Source organism: Balaenoptera physalus (genome assembly GCF_965194825.1).
Source record: "Balaenoptera physalus genome assembly, chromosome: 6".
Taxonomy (NCBI): Eukaryota; Metazoa; Chordata; class Mammalia; order Artiodactyla; family Balaenopteridae; genus Balaenoptera; species Balaenoptera physalus.
The window spans coordinates 125,351,264-125,371,433 of NC_138885.1; the positions used below are offsets into that span (position 1 = coordinate 125,351,264).

The following is a 20,170-nucleotide window of genomic DNA, read 5'->3' on the forward strand; positions in this document are numbered from 1 at the left end:
CAGACAGATTGTAAGTATAAAGACAACCACTATTACTTGAGACAGAGTATTCTGTACCTGATTTTGGCCTATCAAAGACTGAGTGACTATTCATTAATCTGATTATTTATATTTATTCAATGACTACTCATAAACAATCACTATATTATCAAATGTATATATATTTTTTAAGCTGTTCTGTTTCTAGATTAAAGGTGTTTATATAAACAAAAAGATTATTTGCCCCTAGAGCAGTGGTTCTCCACCTGGAAGATCACCCTCCCTGCCCAAGGTGACATTTGGCAATGTTTGGAGACATTTTTGCTCGTCAAAATGGGGCAGAGCTTTCCACCAGCATCTAGTGGTTAAGGCCCAGGATGTCACTAAATATTGTACAATGCACAGGACAGCCCCAAACAACAAAGAACTCTCCAACCCAAAATGACAGTATGCTGAGCTGAAGAACCCCTGCCTTGAAGAAAAGCAAGCAAAACTTGAACCACCTGGTAAAATAAACATTCCTGTAAAAAGAGCTACCCGGTCATGTTGTTGTAGCCATTTAGCATATAAAGTGGGCCACATTACATGTGAATCACTGAAGCTCTAGCCATCCACCCTGATACTCAGCTACCCATAGTTCTTACGGATAGAAATCTAGAATTCTTTAATAAGTACACTTTTCCAGATTTCTCATTTTGTTTAAGAATACTAAAGCAAAAACATTTTTTAACAATAGACAAAACCAAATCTTTTTACCTTTAAAACTTACCAATTTTTCCTCTCTTCCTTGGCTCATTTAATTAAATACTTATTTACATTTCCTTTCGTATTTTGGGTTGCTCTTTCTAAGAACTTTAAAACAAATCATGAGTGGTACATGATAAAAATAGAGCAGTAATACTTTTTTAAAAACACAACTGTAGGGACTTCCCTGGTGGCCCAGGGGTTAAGAATCCGCCTACCAATGCAGGGGACACGGGTTCGAGACCTAATCCGGGAAGATCCCACATGCTGTGGAGCAACTAAGCCCGTGTGCCACAACTACTGAGCCTGTGCTCTAGAGCCCACGAGCCACAACTACTGAGCCTGCGTGCCACAACTACTGAAGCCCAGGCGCCTAGAGCCCATGCTCCGCAACAAGAGAAGCCACTGCAATGAGAAGCCCATGCACCACAATGAAGACCCAACACAGCCAAAAATAAATAAATAAATTAAAAACAAACAAACAAAAAAAACCCCACAACTGTATACAAGTCATCAATTGGGGTCTTAATTGAGGCAATGGTAGGCTTTTCTTTAAAAAAGAGAATATTCTAGTAGTATTTTAACTATTTAAATCCTGTATCAACATGTTTTAAAATAATGATGGAAGTAATTCCAATATTCCAAATAAGTCAGTAATGTTTTAGCTACTTCCAACCTCTTCCAATATGTTTTAAACTAATGATGGAAGTAATTAAAAAATAATGATGTAAGTAAAAAAGGATATTTATGAACCGGGTTGAATATTCTGTTCCATCTAAGACTTTGCCCATAGCCTAGGTTAGCACACCACTCCAGAACTAATCTTTTTTTTTTTTTTTTAAAGTATTGAAGAAAAGATGGAAAGCAAACAACATTCAGATACCTACAGAACTAAATCTGTGGATTTCTTCTTGATTTTTTCTCCTCATTGTTCGTCTCTTCTTCCAAAATTCACTGGGATCCCGTTTAAAAACCTTGCCTCGGAAGCTCATTGTATTGTTGTTATTTGAGTGGCAAGATATTTAAAAATATCAGTTTCTTTAAGCCTCTTCCTTCTGAAGCTTCACCAGGCCGAACAAATTTTTCTTCTCTGGTAAAAAGGGAAATGCTCATGCTACATTAACATAACTGAACAGAAAGGAAAAGAAAACCGACAAGTGACTGCTTCCTGTGAGTGAGTAACTACCAGCTGTTCAGAAGCGCTTTTGTGCATGTATTCTCCCTAATCACCTGCTTTAAAGCAAGATGAAAAACACAAAATAACTTTGGATGTTTAAGAGAATTGCTCACAGCTAAATAAACCATAGGATGTAAACTCACCCTTGGAACCAAGTCAAGACTGAATCAAAGAGCTAATTTATGGTAGGCTGCCATGTCTGTCAGTGTAACAGCCATCCAAATTTTATCACTGCGGCTAGATCCCAAAGATGAACTGTAATAATCATTTGGTCATGTATGCGTAGATTACATTAACGGTCTTTCCAGGGAGGTGCCCAAGAGGATCACTTAGGCACAAGGGGAAAATATTAGAATTCTATTTATATTAGTCATCTAAATAGAGAAACTGTGCTTTACTACTATTTAACATAACACATTGACATGGACACCTTCATTCTCTACGTCAAATGGTTACAAATAGTCAAATAGTTAATTCCCTAATCTTTAGATCTTTACTCCCTTTCTCTGGGGCAATTTAAAAGTGCACCTCTCCCCTCAAACCCACCCCAGTGCTCCTTCCTGTTTTATTTTTCCCCATGGCACTTACTAGCATGTGACGCTACTATACATTTTCCTTATTTTACTTACGGACTGTCATTCGCCACTAGATTCTATGCCACAAGAGTGTGGGAATTTTTTTGCTTCATTCACTGTGTCTTCAGTGATCAAAACCACGCCTGGCTTCCCGAAGATTCTCAGTATATATATACTTGTTTAATAAAAGAATAAATGAAGGACATATATATTGTGCTTAACAATGACCCTTGTCCCCTATGTATATTGTGTTTTGAAATATTAGCTATTGGTAAGGACTATATAATTTATAAATACACACAGAGGATGGGAGTGCAGCCAACTTTTTTCTACGAAGTGCATGAGATAAGAAATATTTGGAGGCCACAGGACTAGGAAATAATTGATTAGATTAAACATTAGAAAGCTGGGTTCTAAAAAACCCAGCTAAAAAATGATTCTAAAAAACGATTCTAAAAAACGATTGTTCTAAAAAACGATTGTTGTGGGAGACATTCATTCAGTTTCTTCAAGAAAAACGATTGTTGTGGGAGACATTCATTCAGTTTCTTCAAGAGTTGGTTTCTTCATCTGCAGGGTGGACCCCCTCAACGGAGGTGTCCATCGGTGTGATGCAGGTGCTACAGGAACCATTGCCTGTCTAGGAAGCACTCTGGGGTTTGAAAGATGGTTGAAGGAATATTTCCATCGAGGACTGATCTTCACAACCACCGAGACACAAGCTCCTACCAGCTCTCCCAGGAGATGAGTCCTGAGCAAGGGGCATTTTGAAGGGAGTAACTGTCAGGGAGTCAGTTCCACAGACACTTGTTGGGGCGTCTTTGCACAGAGAGCAGTGTGATGTGCAGTGTGGACGCAAGCAAGAAGCCTAACCAGGTGAGCAATTTCTGTGCAAAAGGCTCTCAGTATTCTGGGAGTTTTGAACTTTAAGAAAGAAAAATAACAAGGCTGCTATTGCATGCGTGTCGTAGCTGGAAGCAGGACTCAGGGTACAGATGGGAACGGGGAGAGCGACCAGAGGAGGGGAACAATGAGTAAACACAATGAGTCGGGGGTTTTGTGGGGGGCTTTTGCTCCAGAGCCTTGCCTTCTCTTTCTAGAGCTCAGCACGGTTAATGGTGCAGGCCCCGATATCTGCCACGGATGATGCCAGCTTGCCACCCAGGAGCGAATGGTCCCACATATCCCTGTGGCTTTTCCTCAGCTTCCTTCAGTCTTTACTTGAAATGTCTCTTCCTCAGAAAGCCTCCTCTGATGGCTTTGGATGCTCCCCCGCTTGCCTTTGTGTGTGTGGGGGGGGAGGAGGGGGTCCTAGACAAGATGGGATAAGACGTTCGTATCTCACCCTGAGAAGCCACTTCTGCAAACATAGTTCTGATTCTGTAATGAAGGCGGCTTCCCTCAGGGGAGCTCCCACTCAACCAGCTAGTTCCAAAGACAAGGCACTAATAGATGCCATTTGCTTATTTAATAAGCCTCATTATTGATTATTATTTAATCTGTAATAAGCCTTCCCCTTTATCATGGTTGCTTTATCCTGACATAGGCCATTCCCCAATAGTATTTCCCCAATAAAGACCAGATTTAGTTGATGCACATATGTATCGCCCAGACTCTAGCCTCTTGTGTACCTCTACCTTCTCATGCAGAGATTTGTGCAAGACAGGCAAAAAGAGATACCGCTGGGCTTCCCTGGTGGCGCAGTGGTTGAGAATCTGCCTGCCAATGCAGGGGACACGGGTTCGAGCCCTGGTCTGGGAAGATCCCACATGTCGCGGAGCAACTGGGCCCGTGAGCCACAACTACTGAGCCTGCGCGTCTGGAGCCTGTGCTCCGCAACAAGAGAGGCCGCGACAGTGAGAGGCCCGCGCACCGCGATGAAGAGTGGCCCCCGCTTGCCGCAACTAGAGAAAGCCCTCACACAGAAACGAAGACCCAACACAGCCAAAAATAAAAAATAAATAAATTAATTAAAAAAAAATAAAAGAGATATCGCTTATTCCTTGCCAAAGTATGGAGACCTTGCCAAAGTATGGAGACCGAGGAAACTTCAAAAACTATGAGCAAAACAGCAAGATGCTACAAAAATAACAACTGAGGAGGTAAACTATATTGTTATTCTGTAATTGGTTTAAGTAGGCATCCAAAGACTCCACAGAGCAGAAGCCCTTTTGATCCATGGTCATGGGATATACAGAAATTCCACTGTCTGTCTTTCGCTCTTATCAACGTTCACACTCTGAGTAACTCTTTGGCATCTGTTGGATGAGCGGGTACATTATAGCACATGCAGAATTTTCAGATTTAACTTTCTTCCTTATATGATGAGAGTCTGCCTTTTTGTGTCACCTGATTTCCCAAGTATGTAAGATTATGTTTCTATTTTAATAGCTGAAAGTCGTATTTCACAACCCTTTTGGATCATGGACCTATTTGAGAATCTAACAAAACTGGACTCACTCACCAGGAAAATGTAAGGACTCAGAAAATGTGTGTGCATGGTCGGGGGTCACCAATCTCTGAGGTCCATCTGGAGACCCGCTTATTCATGTTACCCTAAATCCCTAGCTCATAGTTTTAGAAGATAGGAATGTTGTCTTATAAGGAAGCATTTAATAATCTTGAGCAACTCGTAAGTGACTTCCTCTCTTTCTAACAGTTGCATCTCGTCTCTCCTCTATTCCTCTTTAGGCGCCACAGTTCTTTATCCTCGAGTCCCTCCCACTTCCCGACTTCTGCAATGTGAGAATGACTCATTTCTCTCCTTGCTAAGCTGTTGATTGCAGCTACCTTTAATATTGGCAAAAGGAGGCATTGCCGGGCAGTATATGGGGATGTCAGAAAGACATAACCTGTGGTGACTGCAAAGGAGGAGAAAATCCGGTAGCATGGAGTTCAGTGTTCCATGGGATGGCACAGCTGAGCTTCTACTGAGCTTCGCCCTCCTTGATTTCAGACCAAGTCTGTCTCTCCAGCATTCTGTGATACCCCACGCTATTCCAAAAAATTCCTTTTCTGCTTAAGTTCGGACACTTGTTGACAATCAAAGAACCTAACTAGGGCACTGGGCAAGAATGGGCAATAAAGAGAAATCAGAGATTAGCTGGCTCAACCACAAGGAATCACTGTCAAGTTCATTAGCAAAGAAATCCGGTACCAATCAATGATCAGAATTAATTACTATACTCAAGGCATTGCTGTGCTTCACGAGAAATATGTAATACTCTTCCTAGCCTTGAGAAGCTTGTACCTGACAGAGGAGTTCACTAAAATGTAAAGGAGACTGGGAAAGCTTTTATAATAAAGACAGGACCTAAGGGAGACTTTGAATAGGTTTGAGTCAAATAGATGGGAGAAGGGTAAAGGATACTCTAGGAAAGAGGAATGTAGCATAGAGAAGGCATAAGATACAATGGTTAAAACCATGGGATCTGGAATCTGCTTAGAGGCAGCTCCTGGGTCCACGCTTCCTAACTGTATATCCTCAACCAATACCTACCCTCTCCAGGCCTCAGTTTTCTCATCTGTAAAATAGGGAGAGCATAGTGGATACCTCACAGAGTTTTTGTGAGTATAAATGAGATGACACTTTAAAATTTCAACACATTGCCTGGTATAGTTACCATAACTATTCGTTATCACAGAAACTAAGAGGCAGGCCAAGAAAGAATATTTAAGAAAAAGTAGGAAGTCCAGCTTGTCTATAGCCAAGGGCTGAGTAGGAGAGTAGAGGCAGAAACAATTGAAAATAGAAGCCAGGACCAGTTCACGGAAGGCTTTGAATGCCAAGATGATGAAAGTTTCCATCGTATCCTGAAAGCCATGGGAAACCACTGAAGGATTTTTTTTTTTTTAAACATCTTTATTGGAGTATAATTGCTTTACAATGGTGTGTTAGTTTCTGCTTTATAACAAAGTGAATTGGTTATACATACACATATGTCCCCATATCTCTTCCCTCTTGCATCTCCCTCCATATCCCACCCCTCTAGGTGGTCACAAAGCACCGAGCTGATCTCCCTGTGCTATGCAGCTGCTTCCCACTAGCTATCTATTTTACGTTTGGTAGTGTATGTATGTCTATGCCACTCTCTCACTTTGTCCCATGGATTTTTGAATTATGATTAAAATAGTGCCTTTGGAAGATTCATTTGATAATTACACGTAGGCTAGATTTTGGGTAATATGATCCAGAGTAGTAGTCTGCATTAACCCAGATATTAACATAGAGTGGTGGAGGGCAGAAAACTTGGCATCAGAATTACAACCATAGACTTCACAGATGAAGATCTGGCAATTAAATGGAAAATGAATGATAGTTGAAATTTATCAAGCAAGTACTAGGTGCTGGGTGCTGATCTAAATATTTATAGTGCCTTATTTAAACCATGCAACAACCCTGTGAGGTAGGTATTACTATTACTGTTATCACCACTTAGTTTTACAGAGGAAGATACTTGGGTCTTGAGAAGTTAAGCAATTGGTCCAAGGTTCCAAAGCAAGTAAGTAGCACAGCTGGGATTTAAACCCAGGCCGTCCAGCTCCAGAGCTCATGCTCTTAGCCAGAAGAGAGGTCCAAAGATGCCAGCAGGTTTCTGAGTCTGGCCATCAAGGAGATGGATAATATGTCTGAGGGAAAAAGGGTGGCAAGAAGAGAGGACTTCTTTTCCACTAATGCTGATTTAGACACGTCAAGAAGACAGAAAAATGGGCATTTTCAGCACCACTGTTATACGTGTGCCTGGAACTCAGGAAAGAGTCAGGACTGGAGATATCCAGGTGAAAGTCATCGAAAGAGTTAAAATTCAAAATCTAAAAGTAAACTGAATTTTTGGAGAACAGAGTAGCATAAAATTGAGAACACAATCCTGAAATTCTTTTATATATGAGAAATAGAAGGCAACTTAGGAAACTGAGAAGGCATAGAGATACTGGGGGGAAACTAGCAGGGCAGTGTGGTGTCCAGATGCACTGAGGGGGGAGGGAGTTTAAGGAGGGTGACACACGGCATCTGGGCAGAGATGGAGGTAGGGCCCGAGGATGTCCAAAAAGATCCAGCATGAGAGATAAGCAAGATGAAAACTAAGGACCTTGCAGTCTTGGATCCAGACAGATCTATATTTGAATCCTCTTCAGCCATCTACTAGATAACCTCCAGCAAGTTACTTGACCCCTGTCTTCCTATTTCTTATATTTACAGTGGAGCAATTAGTATACAGCTTACAAGACTGTCATGAAATAATATATGTTATTACTCAGCATTGAGGAAAAAAATACACATGTGTATATATAATTGCTAAGATTCCTATATATGCATAAATGTAAAGTATTATTTATTGACTATGATTGGTATTTACCAGGTCTAGCTAGGTACGTATTCATATATATGCATGTACCTAACAAAATACACAGATGCACAAATTCTTGTATGTGCATTCAAAGTCTGGCTCCATGGTGTCCAGAAAGAGAAACTAAGTTTGCAGTTTTCAGTAGATAAGAGTCTGGGTATTTGGAATTTAATTAAGATGGTAAGTCTTCACCATGTTTTAGAAGAAATAGGAATTTGAATGCTAAGATATCAGAAATTTGAGGAAAAGTTCCAATAGTCTGTATTAGTTTTCTATTGCTGCTGTAACAGATTACCACACATTTATTGGCTTAAATCAACACCCACTTGTTATCTCATAGTTTTTGTGGGTCAGAAATCTGGGTATGATACAGCTCAGCTGATTCTCCACTTGGAGCCTCCCAAGGCTGAAATCCAAGTGTCAGCAGGATGGTGTCCCTTTCTGGAGGCTCCAGAGGAGACCCTGGTTCCAGGCTCATTCAGGTTGTTGGCAGAATTCAATTCCTTGCAGTTGCAGGACTGAGGTCCCAGTTTCCTGCTGTCTGTCAGCCAGGGGTCATTGTCAGCTTCTAGAGGCCGCCTGCATTCTCTGGCCCATGTCCCCTTTCTAAGCCAGCAACAATGGGTTGAACCCTTCTGAAATCTCTCTGACTTTTCCTTTTCTCCTAAATATCTCTTCTCTGCGTCTTTCTACTCTAGCTGGAGAAAAGTGTCGGCTCTTAAGGCCTCATGTGATTCGATTGGCTCCACCCAGACGATCTAGGATAATTTCTATATTTTAAGGCCAGCTGATAAGTAACCTTAATTTACATCCACGAAGTGCCTCCACAGCAGTACTAAGATGAGTGTTTCACTGAAGCATCAGAGAGTCTTGTTGAGGGGGAGAAGTATCTTTAGAAAACTGTCTCTCGCACAGTCTTATTCTGGACCACAGCTTGCTTTTTACACCTATCTTTTGAAGACAATGTTAACATCAAGAATGCACTGAGAAGAAGGTGTAGGCAGGACAGTACTTGGCCTTTGAATTTCTGCTGAACAGTGAGGTGGGATGCAGGTTTCAGTGGAGCCAAGAAATGAGTGAGAGGAAATAGACATTTGGCTTATAGGTCACTTCCTGGAAAAAGTTGGCAGTGAAATAAAGGTGAGAAAGAGAATCGTAGTCGTGGGGAGGGAGGGCAGAACCAGAGACACATTTAGATGATGGGTATTGGTGAAGTAATCAAATACATAAACACAGAAAACAAAGGCAATAAGCTAAAGGCAACAAGCTCTGAGGTCATCTCTAAAATGTTTATGTTTGCACTGTATTTGAATAGGCTGTACAAACAGCAAATGACGTCCTCGTGGAATCTAAGAAACCAGAGGACAGAGATTTTTGTTTCGTTGAAAATGCATCTGAACCTACTTAATCAACATTACCGAGAAAGTACCGTTAGGGATGCAGAGTAACTGAAACCCTGGTGGTTAAGACTTAGACAGCCACACACGACATCATACTTGAATCCACAAAACCTAATTTGAGCAGCTGGTAAAGTACTTTCTGTTCATTTCCACCTGCTTTCTTTACTAGCTTCTCATCCCATCGTATCTTTATTCCAATTTATTTTACCTGTGGAGCTTTTCAGCATTTATACTTCCTTGTTAGAGAACGTTTAGATAACTCATTTCATTTCATTTTTCTCTTCCATTTCCAATAGATTTTCCCTTTGCCTGAGGGTCTGTGTGCTTTACAGCCTCTCTCTCATAGGATGAAACAAGGCTGGTCCTCAGTGCTTCTCTAGGTCCTGCTCACCACTGTCTACTTTGTTTAGAGGAAGTAAAGCACCAGCAGCTACTTCCTCCCTCACTGTGGTCTCTCCTGAGCCCGGCCCCAGGCAGAAGTGCTTCTGTAGCTCGTAGCACTGAGGCTAATTACTTCTGGCTACAAAGGTCAAGGCTGAATGGCTCTGAGTTACCCATGAGAGAGGCTTAGATAGCTCAGAGGAGTTTCACTGAACAGGACAAAACCTCATATTTCTAAGTGCAGAGCTTTCAGTGGGCAGTGTCTGTGGAATTCAGCAGTTTTTTTGTGTGTCTGCTAAACTCTAATGCACATCGCATTAGTCTTAGTATGAAATATTTAGAAATTTCACGGAAAATAAAGAGAGCCCTGCAACATGAATTGCACTGAGGGAGAACGTAGACATGCCAAAAATAGAAACAGACTGCAGTTGTGTGTGCGTGCATGGTGTGTGCTGTGTGACATGTTTGTTGTGTGTGTGTACACGTGTGTAGCATAAACGATCTTTATTGCATTAAAATAATTTAGAGTATTCCTTTCATGGCCCTTCAAACATGTATTAAGTTGTAATAATATTTGTTTATATTATTGAAGTTAAGTAGGTCTCAGGAGGTAAGAATTCCCACTTAACCAGGATTTCATGGGGACAAGGGGGGTAAAGAACTCATTGCTTACAGTTCAGTGAGCCCATCTTAGAATCTAATAGCAATCAGTGAAGGGGTTTTAGTTTTTTCTTTTGAATCATGGACTTTATCACTGGTCACAGCCTTCCACTAGGAAAAATATTATAGCCTGTATATACTCATATATCTTACCAGTAAGCATCTTGATACAATATTTAGGAAATGAGGAAAACTGAGTTTAATTTTACCCTTTTTCTCAGTTTCCTGATGGGTATATAGGCACTTATCATCTATGTTGAAGTTTTTTCTGCTTTATGGTAAAGGCATCCAACCACCCTCAGGAAGTCAGCTTTAGCTTGATCTGGTGCAAAATGCGAAATCCCTAAGAAGCAAGAATTCATGCTTCTGGAGACCACATTTTAACTCACTCCCCCATGCTACCAAACTCAGAGCCAGAGCAGAAAAACATGACAATAACAACAACAAACATACAAAAGCTAATATATGATTTTTTAAGCTTATGTCTCACACGAATAATACAGCCTGGATTGCTAATGTTCTTTAAAAAGTCATGCAGCTAATTCTACACCTAGAATATAGTGTTCTTTTTCCATTAAAAACATAATCAACCACCAAGCAACTTATTTTCCCTGGACTGTTTTTCCTCTGTCTTTTAACGAAGACTGAAAGGCATTCTGGGTCGAGGCAGACGATTTGTCTCACAAATGATCAGGTGAAAGCACACAAATGGGAGTTGAGGGTCCAAATCAATGCTATTATCTTTGATCTGCTAAGGACTACTGCCCGACAGTAACTTCCCCCCGGAGACACATGCGTCTCTCTGCTGGCTGGCTGGATCCCATGCCAGCCTCCCACTGCTGGCAAAGTTAACTACAGACCTGAGTTATTTCTTTTAAGATAAAACAAGTACCCCAAATTGTCCTCCTCTAGTCTTTCCAATTGCTATTACCTTGCTTTCAATATGAATGTCACCCAATGTTTAATAATTACCTTGAAAATCATGTGTTTTATGGATGAGCCAAGGTCTTTCAAATCTGTGAAGCTCCAATGGAAAAACTGGTTAATTTATACAACATCAGTATTACACATGTTTTAGTCTTGTGGTAGTCTTTTTGTTTTTGTTTTGCTTTGTTTGAACTGCAGATGGATGCGTCTTTACAAAGGGAGGGCGATGAGGCATTCTTACCTAAGCAATTTTGACGAGGAAATAGATTGCCACGTACATGCCAAACCCTGAACATGCAAGCGACCAACCATTCAGACCAAGGACTGCTTGCTAGTGGAGCTGACTGATAGTCTAGCTGCAATTTCTGCAACCTGTAAGCCCCACAAACCGTTTGTTTGATGGTGTCATAATGCATTTATAACTTTTTTAAGGCCTCTCTAAGGAGGCCTTAAAAAAGCTAATGTAATACTTTGATTTAAGTGTTTAATGCCTTGCATTGTAGAAATTGGAGAGTAATGGATGGGTCTTGGCTTTTCAATCAAGAGCTTCTTTGTGTTTTACAGAGGATTAATTGTTGGATTCTCTTTATTTAGCTGTGCACACTAGAGTACATTCTTGACCTTTGGATGCGCGGTAGCTCATCAAGGTCCCCAATTAAAGGCCAAATTGACTTCTTGCTCTTTCTTCTGCACCTCTCCAGGTGGACAAAGGAAAAACAACAGGAAAATGAAGATTGGATGGCTCTGAAAAGGGCACCAGTATCTACTGAATCTGGTTTATGAGAATGGGTACAAATGCTGAGAGGCTCTGAGGACATTTCCTAGTCCTGGTCCGGTGCCGGATATCAGTGATGGAGGGGATTAAGTCAGAGTGCCCACTCACAGTCCAGGCGGGAGATCACTGTACACACAAAACGACTACAGAAATATAAGAACGCAGCAATGAAGTGTCAAGTGAAGACTATGAGTAAAGAACAAGAGGTTAAGGTCAAGGGGGACTTCATACAGGCACAGAGACTTGAGTCCGGGCCTGGACAATGGTAATAAGACAGGACATAGATGGGCCCCAGGCCGAGGAGCTGGAGTTTGTCCCTTGTGGAGAGATACTCCAAGAGGAAGATAATAGCAGGAGGATAGTAAGAGGAGCTGAGCCCTACCCAGGTAACGGATAAAAGACCACATATTCATCATTCTCGAAGTCAAGGAGACCTTCCCGACCACACATGCACAGAAAGGTGCTTGAAGGTCAAAAAGGGAGGGGCGGCACCCCATAGTAGGTGACGTCAACCTACGCATAGGTCTCTTCACTAGAATCCATCCTGGCTAAGAGATGCGCCCGCACGCATGCGAGGACCCTGAGATGTACAAAATACAGACTCAGAACCGGGCAAAGCAAGATGACTGGCCAACGGAAACCTGGAAGAAATGCCCCATAGAAGCGATTCAAACTACCACGAGGGCACGACTCTCTCTCTCTCTGAGCCCACCCGTGTGTGCCCATTCACACGCACTCTTTTTTCCTCCTAGTAAACACTTTACTTGTTTCACTGCTTCCTGTCTTTGTGGGAATTCATTTCTGCAAAGCCGAAGGGCCAGGGCCTTGTCACTGGTCCCTGGTCTAGCGGCTGGGATTCAGCGCTCTCACTGCCGCGGCCTGACTTCAATCTCTGGCCGGGAACCGAAATCCTCCTTCAATTCGCTGCAGGCCTAGGCCCCCCAAGATCAGTAAGACTTCGAAAGTCGCCTTTATAAGCAGGCATTCTCCAGTACATGCAAGAATCTCATGGGAAGGTTGTTAAAATTGTGGATTCCTGGGCTTATCCAGGACCTCAGTCGGCCTGACAGGAGGTCCAGGAATCTGGCTTTGCTAACAAACATTCACGTGATTCATTTGAAGATGCTACACAGACCACATTTTGAGAAACTGTGACTCAGAAGCTGGTTCACCTTATTGTTTTCTTAGTCAGAAGAATCATATAATAGTATCCAATGGGGCATCACTCCCACTGCTAACTGTTTTTTGTTTTTTTTTTACTAGACTCAAGTCTTATTTGTAAAATCAAATATTTCCTTTTCTCTTAGGTATACTCAAAAAGAGGCAGAATTAGCTGACCAGCTACATTGCCCTAAACATTTAGGAGACGGAGGAGAAAACCCTGGAGTGTAACTAGCTGTTGAAAACTGGGCCTTAGATGTGCCCCATCTGTCCTTCGATTTCCCTTAGTTTCTTCTTTATTGGCTATTTCTCTGCTTGGACTTTTGTAACCCTGGTCATACTGGCCTCTCAATTATTGTCTAAACAGATTTTCTTAAACTTGGCATTAGTGACATATTGGGCCAGATCGTTCTCCTCGTAGGGGGTTGTCCTCTGCATTGCAGGATGTTTAGCAACACCCCTGGCTGGCCTCTACCTACTCGATGCCAGTAACACCCCCTGGCCCCCTGCTGTGGCAGCCAACAATGTCTTCAGGCATCATCACATGTCCTCTGGAGGGTGGGGGAAGGAGGGAAAAATCACTCCTGCTTGAAAATCTCTGGTCCAAATCCTAATGCAAATTATTCTGCCTCAGTATTGCTTTGACGATGGCTTTCAGGCCCAGAGATCTCAGGGCAGATGATGGAAGTTTCTCTTCAGATCAGGGTTAGCTCCTACTGAAAGCCAAGTTGAGAATCACTTGGCATCTGGGTCTTTCGTTCCTCCTTGCTTGGAGGAACCCCGGGGCTACTGACTTTCAAGTCAGTCCCCTCTCTTATTCTCTATATGCCTCAAAATCCCACTATCGGAATTAGTCTATGAGTCTGGGTTTCTGTTCTGGGGTGTCCCTAATCAAGTGCAGCTATCACTTTTCTGGAAGAGATCCGAAGCCATTAGAATCTTCAGTAACTTAGCATGATACATCATAAGAGGCAAGCTGGCCACCTAGGCAAAGCCCCAAGGACGTGGAGATGAAGATAGACATTTTAATGGTGTGAAGGATAAAGCTGAGAGTGTGGTGTTTGCCATGGTGGGTAAGATCACTGTGCTGGAGTCAGTCGGCCTGTGTTTGATTACTGGCCTTCCTGCTTACTTGCTGGGGGTCTCCAGACAAGTTACTCAACCTCTCTGAATCTGAGCTTTTCACCTGTAAAATGAAGGTAACCATAGTACCTGTTTCACTGAGCGCTGTGAGGCTTAATAAAAGAATATTTGCAAAAAAAAAAAAAAAAGAATATTTGCAAAGTGTTTAGCACAATGCCTGGAATATAAGAAAATGCTCAAAAGATGTTAGCTCTAAGTTTGGTTGTGGTGAGGAGGGGTCTTAAGCTGGGCTGTGTGTATTGGGCGGGGGGTGCAGACGTACCAGCTGTTCACGCACTGAGCTTGGAGAGGTGGGGTGGGAGCACAAGAAGGGCGCTAGCTGCTTTGAAAGCAGCAGTAAAAGGGAAAGGACCTTCCAAAAATGGAGGGAGTGGCTAGGAGACCCCCTTGGCTTGGATGTGGATAATTAGGCTAAAAAGCCCCTCCTCCCATGCACACTCCATCCTTCCACAGCTGACCTCTTTGTGCTGTGTCTTGCAATACTGGTGATTTCATTTTGAAATCCCCACTGTGCACAGCTACAAAAGCTTCCAATTATCCTATTTCTGTCATCTCCCTTCATCCCACACAAAAGACCCAAATGCCAAGAAAGTTAAAGAAAGCCAAGATTTAACCAATATCATATGATTTTTTTCAATCTTTTCATGGTTCCTTTTCTGCCTAAGCGAGATTGTAAATTCCCAGAGCAATGAACAGTGTTGTCTTTATGTCTGAACCGTGCTGGGTCCCTTACTGGCATGCGGCAAATACCAACACTGTAATTACCAATTTGATGTTGTGAACAGAGAAAAGGGCATAGCACTTTCTTTTTCTCTTTCTTCTGCTTCTCTTGTTCCACAACTTTCTGAGGCCACAGCAAGGTATTAAAGTACACTGACAAGGAGACATTAAATCTGACTTTGCTCCCATTTGCAAGGATGTCACAGATTGGGAAGGAGATCCGTTACCTAGATTGTATCAAAAGACCTTTGGCAGCATTTAAAATTGGCCTCCCTCTTGCTTTGGTTGGCATTCAGGGTGATGGCTTCCGAAGACAGTTTTGAATTCGTGTTCCCTTCTTAGCTCTCTGTGCCCATAACAGCTGAGTGGAGACTGCCATTGAGAAGTCATTTCTTTTGTTCTTCTAGGCAGAGTGCATCTGTGTTCACAGTGAGAAGAGCATCGGATGGCAGTCAGGACTCCTGTATTCAAGAATCAGTCCATTCACTGATGGTCTAAGCAACCTTGGGCAAAGCAGTAACCTCTCCGGACTTCTTTGACCTAAAGCCTTTTTCATCTCTAAAATTTTTATGTTTTTAAATAAAACTTGTATTATCCATTTTCAGATAGTCTGATGACCAGGCTGAGAAAATAAGCTTTTTGTCTGTTTTATTTTAACCTCAACGGCCAATTGGAAAGGAAAGCAATCTGCAGTCAGAGCACCTCTTTCTGCACGCCAAGTCCAGATGGTGTACCCCCAAACGCTACCTGTGCCTCGCTCCCTGTTCCAGCTAGATTTCATTTCAGAAGTCAATAGCTGTGCCTTTTCACTAGATGACATTGTCCTTGACATGGGTCATAAACAGACCATTTAAAAGAATTTTGGCACTGTTCTCATACCCACTCATTGTACTGATAGTCTTTGACTTTCCTATCAGACATCTCCTCTACCCCCTCATCTTCCAGAGCTCATCCAACAAGTGCTCTGGCCACACCTGGATTAAAAAGACACTTTTCTCTGAACTTGAGCCTTGAGAAGAAAGACACAAAGCTGTGGTATATACCAAAGCCTGCCCCAAACCCTGCACGTTACAGCTCCAGGGGCCCTCCTACTTCCTGTGTTTACGAGGCCTTCTGGTGAGTTCTGCCTCAGTCTGATGGGCTCGCCCCACCTTCACTCTTTATTCCCCTTGATTTAGCTCAAGCCATTTTTTGTTTGTAACCATATAATTTTTGCAACCATTTGTTTATTTCCTCTGTAAATGGGTGCAGATATTGTGCTAAGTATTTAGGGAAATCAGAAAAGTACAATAACTTCTTTGCCTTCACAGAGCTTAGAGGAGATAGTTTGGCACATGCTGTAATGAGACGTTTGTATTAGAAAGCCCTAAAAATCAAACAAAGGAAAATCTCAATATTCTTTCCCCAAATATTCTCTTAAGTGCTAAAACCAACAAAAAGCTCATTACCTTTCCTTCCAAATACTATTTCACATGACTTTATCATCACGCTAATAACACCATCATCCATGTAGGTGATAAAATTGGGGACCTGATTCTCCTTTTCTTTTTTTTTAGTGTAATTTTTATTTTCTATTGGAGTATAGTTGATTTACAATGTTGTGTTAGTTTCAGGTGTACAGCTAATTGATTCAGTTACACATATACATATATCCATTACTTTCCAGATTCTTTTCCCACTGATTCTCCTTTTCAACTTCCCTTATCCCACATCTGCATAACCAACCCATCACTAAACCTAATGATTATATATGTTCTCTTAATCATCCCTCTCACTGCAGCCATTTTCCTGTTTAAAGCCAGGTTTGACCACGTCATTCCCCAGGTCAGAAGCCTTAAATGGCATCCCCCTTGTCCATATTCGTGCTTCCCAAACTGTGCTCTAGAACTTCAAGATGTGTGGGCCAGTGTTCCAGATAAGAGATATTCAATGTCAAATAAACTTGAGAAACAACGGATTGAACAAAGCTAAACTGGCCTTTTCACGGAAGAACTCTCAGAGCTTTAAATTTCCAATGTGCAATGTGCATCTCTCAAGGAGTGTGTACTAGGCAATATTTCCCACACCGATTTTTGCACAAAAGCATTTTCTTACACAGCACTTATTATTCTGTGTCACATAGTCTGAGAAATGGTCTCTGCAACCAGCATTCGTAGTGAGCCACCTGGTGAGACAGAATTTAAAATATTTGAGAAAAAGAAGATGACAGCGGCTTCTTTTCCAGAGTTGAGAGAAATTGCAGGGGTTTACATGACAAAGCAGGAAAGTCTGAATTAGGGCAGATGCTGGGTTGCTTGGTGCTAAAACAAAAAGATGACAGCATGGTGGCTTCGGGGTAAGACTTCTGTACCTTTTCCAATTTTGGTCCTGTTCCTTCCCCAGAGTAAGCACCAGCCCAGACGCCCACTTCTCCCAGGAGAAGTATAACCAAGCTACTTGTGCACATCAGTTAGAGAAACACACAACTTAAATAAATACTTAAAGCAATTTGCTTAAATTGGACCAAAGGTAACATCTATTTAGGTATGTGGCTTTGGGTTTATTGAACCTCTGTGAAATCTCAGCTTAACAGGATAAGGCAGGGACAGATTTTCATGGTTGTGTAGTAAGCACTGAATAAGCACTGCAGTCAGCATGGAAAATAATTCCTGACCCAGTTAAGGTGAAAATATGGGACGTCTGAATCCTCCCTCCATCCCTGCCCTCTGCCTTTCCCCTTCAAGAGTTGGCAGTATCTCTAGTCTGGTTTGTAAACAGATTTTTAAAAGGATTTGTTGCATCTGATGCATTAGTATCCACATCTTCCACCTGCATTATGTTGCTGAAAATTACATTACGTGTCAGATATTTATTACCACATTCCCCTCTTATTGTTTTACAGTCAAGAAAGGATAGTCTGACTTGTTATTATTCAATTATATCTGTGGAAATCTTTCTGAATTAGGAGTTGGGAGTGCACAATTTCTCGAAGTCAAAATATAATCTCTAGCCCTACATGGACATTAATATCAAAATCTTTTTCCACTCAGACCAGCCAAACATATTGTAACATATTACAGGCAGTGTAGTTCTCACTGGCTCCTTGAAGTTGGAACCTTGAATTAAAGTAAAACTGATGCAAATTTATAAGAGAATGACAATCAGGCAGCCTATGGCTCAACGTGGTCCCACAATTGTGTTTTCCTGCCACCATTGTTTTAAAATATTTGAATTAGTTGCCAGCATTTAAAAATGGGAAGATTTTACATAAAAAGCCCTGGTTATTTGCTTCTCTTGGAAAATTCAAGATCTAATCATACTAATCCTCACTTCTTGTGTGTGTGTGTGTGTTTTTTAAAAAATTTTATTGGAGTATAGTTGATTTACATCGCTGTGTTAGTTTCAGGGGTACAGCAAAGTGATTCAGTTATACATATACATATATTCATTCTTTTTCAGCTTCTTTTCTCATATAGGTTATCACAGAATATTGAGTAGAGTTCCTTGTGCTATAACTAATCCTCCCTTCTGACATTTAAAAAATTGCCCAAGTGGAACAGTGGTCATACCCCGTGGATGGGCCATAGTTTCTTTAGTTTGCTCTGCTCCCCACCACTCCCTTTTGTCTCCTTGTCTAGCCTGATTCACTTCTTCCCTGCAAGGCCTGTAGGCATTTGAGTTTGGAACCTTTGACTTAAAGTCACATTTAAGATCATGACTTTTAGAATGAAATAATGTCATTTGCAGCAACATGGATGCAACTAGAGATTATCATACTAAGTGAAGTAAGTCAGAAAGAGAAAGACAAATACCATATGATATCACTTATAGGTGGAATCTAAAATATGACACAAATGAACCTATCTATTAAGCAGAAATAGAATCAGGGACATAGAGAACAGACTGGTGGTTGCCAAGGGGGAGAGGGGTAGGAGAGGGTTGGATTGGGAGTTTGGAAATAGCATATGCAAACTGGTATATACAGAATGGATAAACAACAAGGTCCTACTGTATAGCACAGGGAACTATATTCAATATCCTGTGATAAACCATAATGGAAATGAATATGAAAAAGAATGTATATATATGCATAACTGAGTCACTTTGCTGTACAGCAGTAATTAATACAACACTGTAATTCAACTATACTTCAATAAAAAATAAATTTAAAAAAAACCATCATGACTTTTAGTAAGACTTGTAACCAGGAATCTGCAGGAAGCCTTGCTTGATCCCTCTACATTAAACAACAAGCCTAAAGATTTCTACTGCCAATACATTTGTAGTTAATCCAGGTCTATATTAGATGGCTAATTCACTCCTGAGAATTCCCCGTGTGTGAATAATGCACCAACATGTTTTTTTTTTTTTTAATTTAATTAATTAATTTATTTATTTTTGGCTGTGTTGGGTCTTCGTTTCTGTGCGAGGGCTTTCTCTAGTTGCGGCGAGCGGGGGCCACTCTTCATCGCGGTGTGCGGGCCTCTCACTTTCGCGGCCTCTCTTGTTGCGGAGCACAGGCTCCAGGTGCACAGGCTCAGCAATTGTGGCTCACGGGCCTAGTTGCTCCACGGCATGTGGGATCCTCCCGGACCAGGGCTCGAACCCGTGTCCCCTGCATTGGCAGGCGGATTCTCAACCACTGCGCCACCAGGGAAGCCCTGCACCAATATCTTGAATGAAGTAATAAAACTGTGTTTTGGTTCTAACATTCCTGCCAGAACACCCTCTCCTTGCATGTATGGAACAAGAGAATATTTCTGGCGTTAAGCCATAGAAAGCATTAAATTTCTTTTTTAATTTTTCAAAATAAAAACCATTTTGAGGCAGAGTCAGCTCATGGGAGAAATTGGTGTGGCAATTAATGGCATGGTTCAACACCTCTTCATATAAATGATGGGAACATAATGCTAAGCAAAACCTCGAAGAAGTGATGAAATATTTGTTTTAAAGAGGAAGCAAACATTTTTCAAGCAGTAATTTCATATTAACGATGAAGGAAAGATAAGAGATTTAATATTAATGGTTATTGTGATACTACTAAAGTATTTATCTATAAATTTAAAATTATTTCCACCGTACATTTTAAGGACTATATCACATATCTCGATAAGGAACTCAGTACTTGTGTTGATCATTTTCCTGTTTCAATGAAATAAAGACATGAGATTGTAAATAATCTTGAAAACACTAGCTAGATC

At 41.4% G+C, this 20,170-nt stretch overlaps 1 protein-coding gene across 8 annotated transcripts in view; it reads right to left on the reverse strand.

Annotated features, from left to right (window-relative positions):
- Positions 1–20,170, reverse strand: part of DOCK10 (dedicator of cytokinesis 10) — a 281,723-nt gene that overhangs the window by 169,569 nt on the left and 91,984 nt on the right. The window contains exon 1 of one of the 8 annotated variants that reach the window (XM_082464596.1): positions 1,611–6,406. The exons of the other annotated variants lie outside the window; for them this stretch is intronic. Coding sequence (XP_082320722.1) covers positions 1,611–1,715 — 105 coding nt within the window. The 5' untranslated portion in view covers positions 1,716–6,406. Of the gene's footprint in view, positions 1–1,610; positions 6,407–20,170 lie in introns of those variants that run through there. 8 annotated transcript variants of the gene reach the window in all.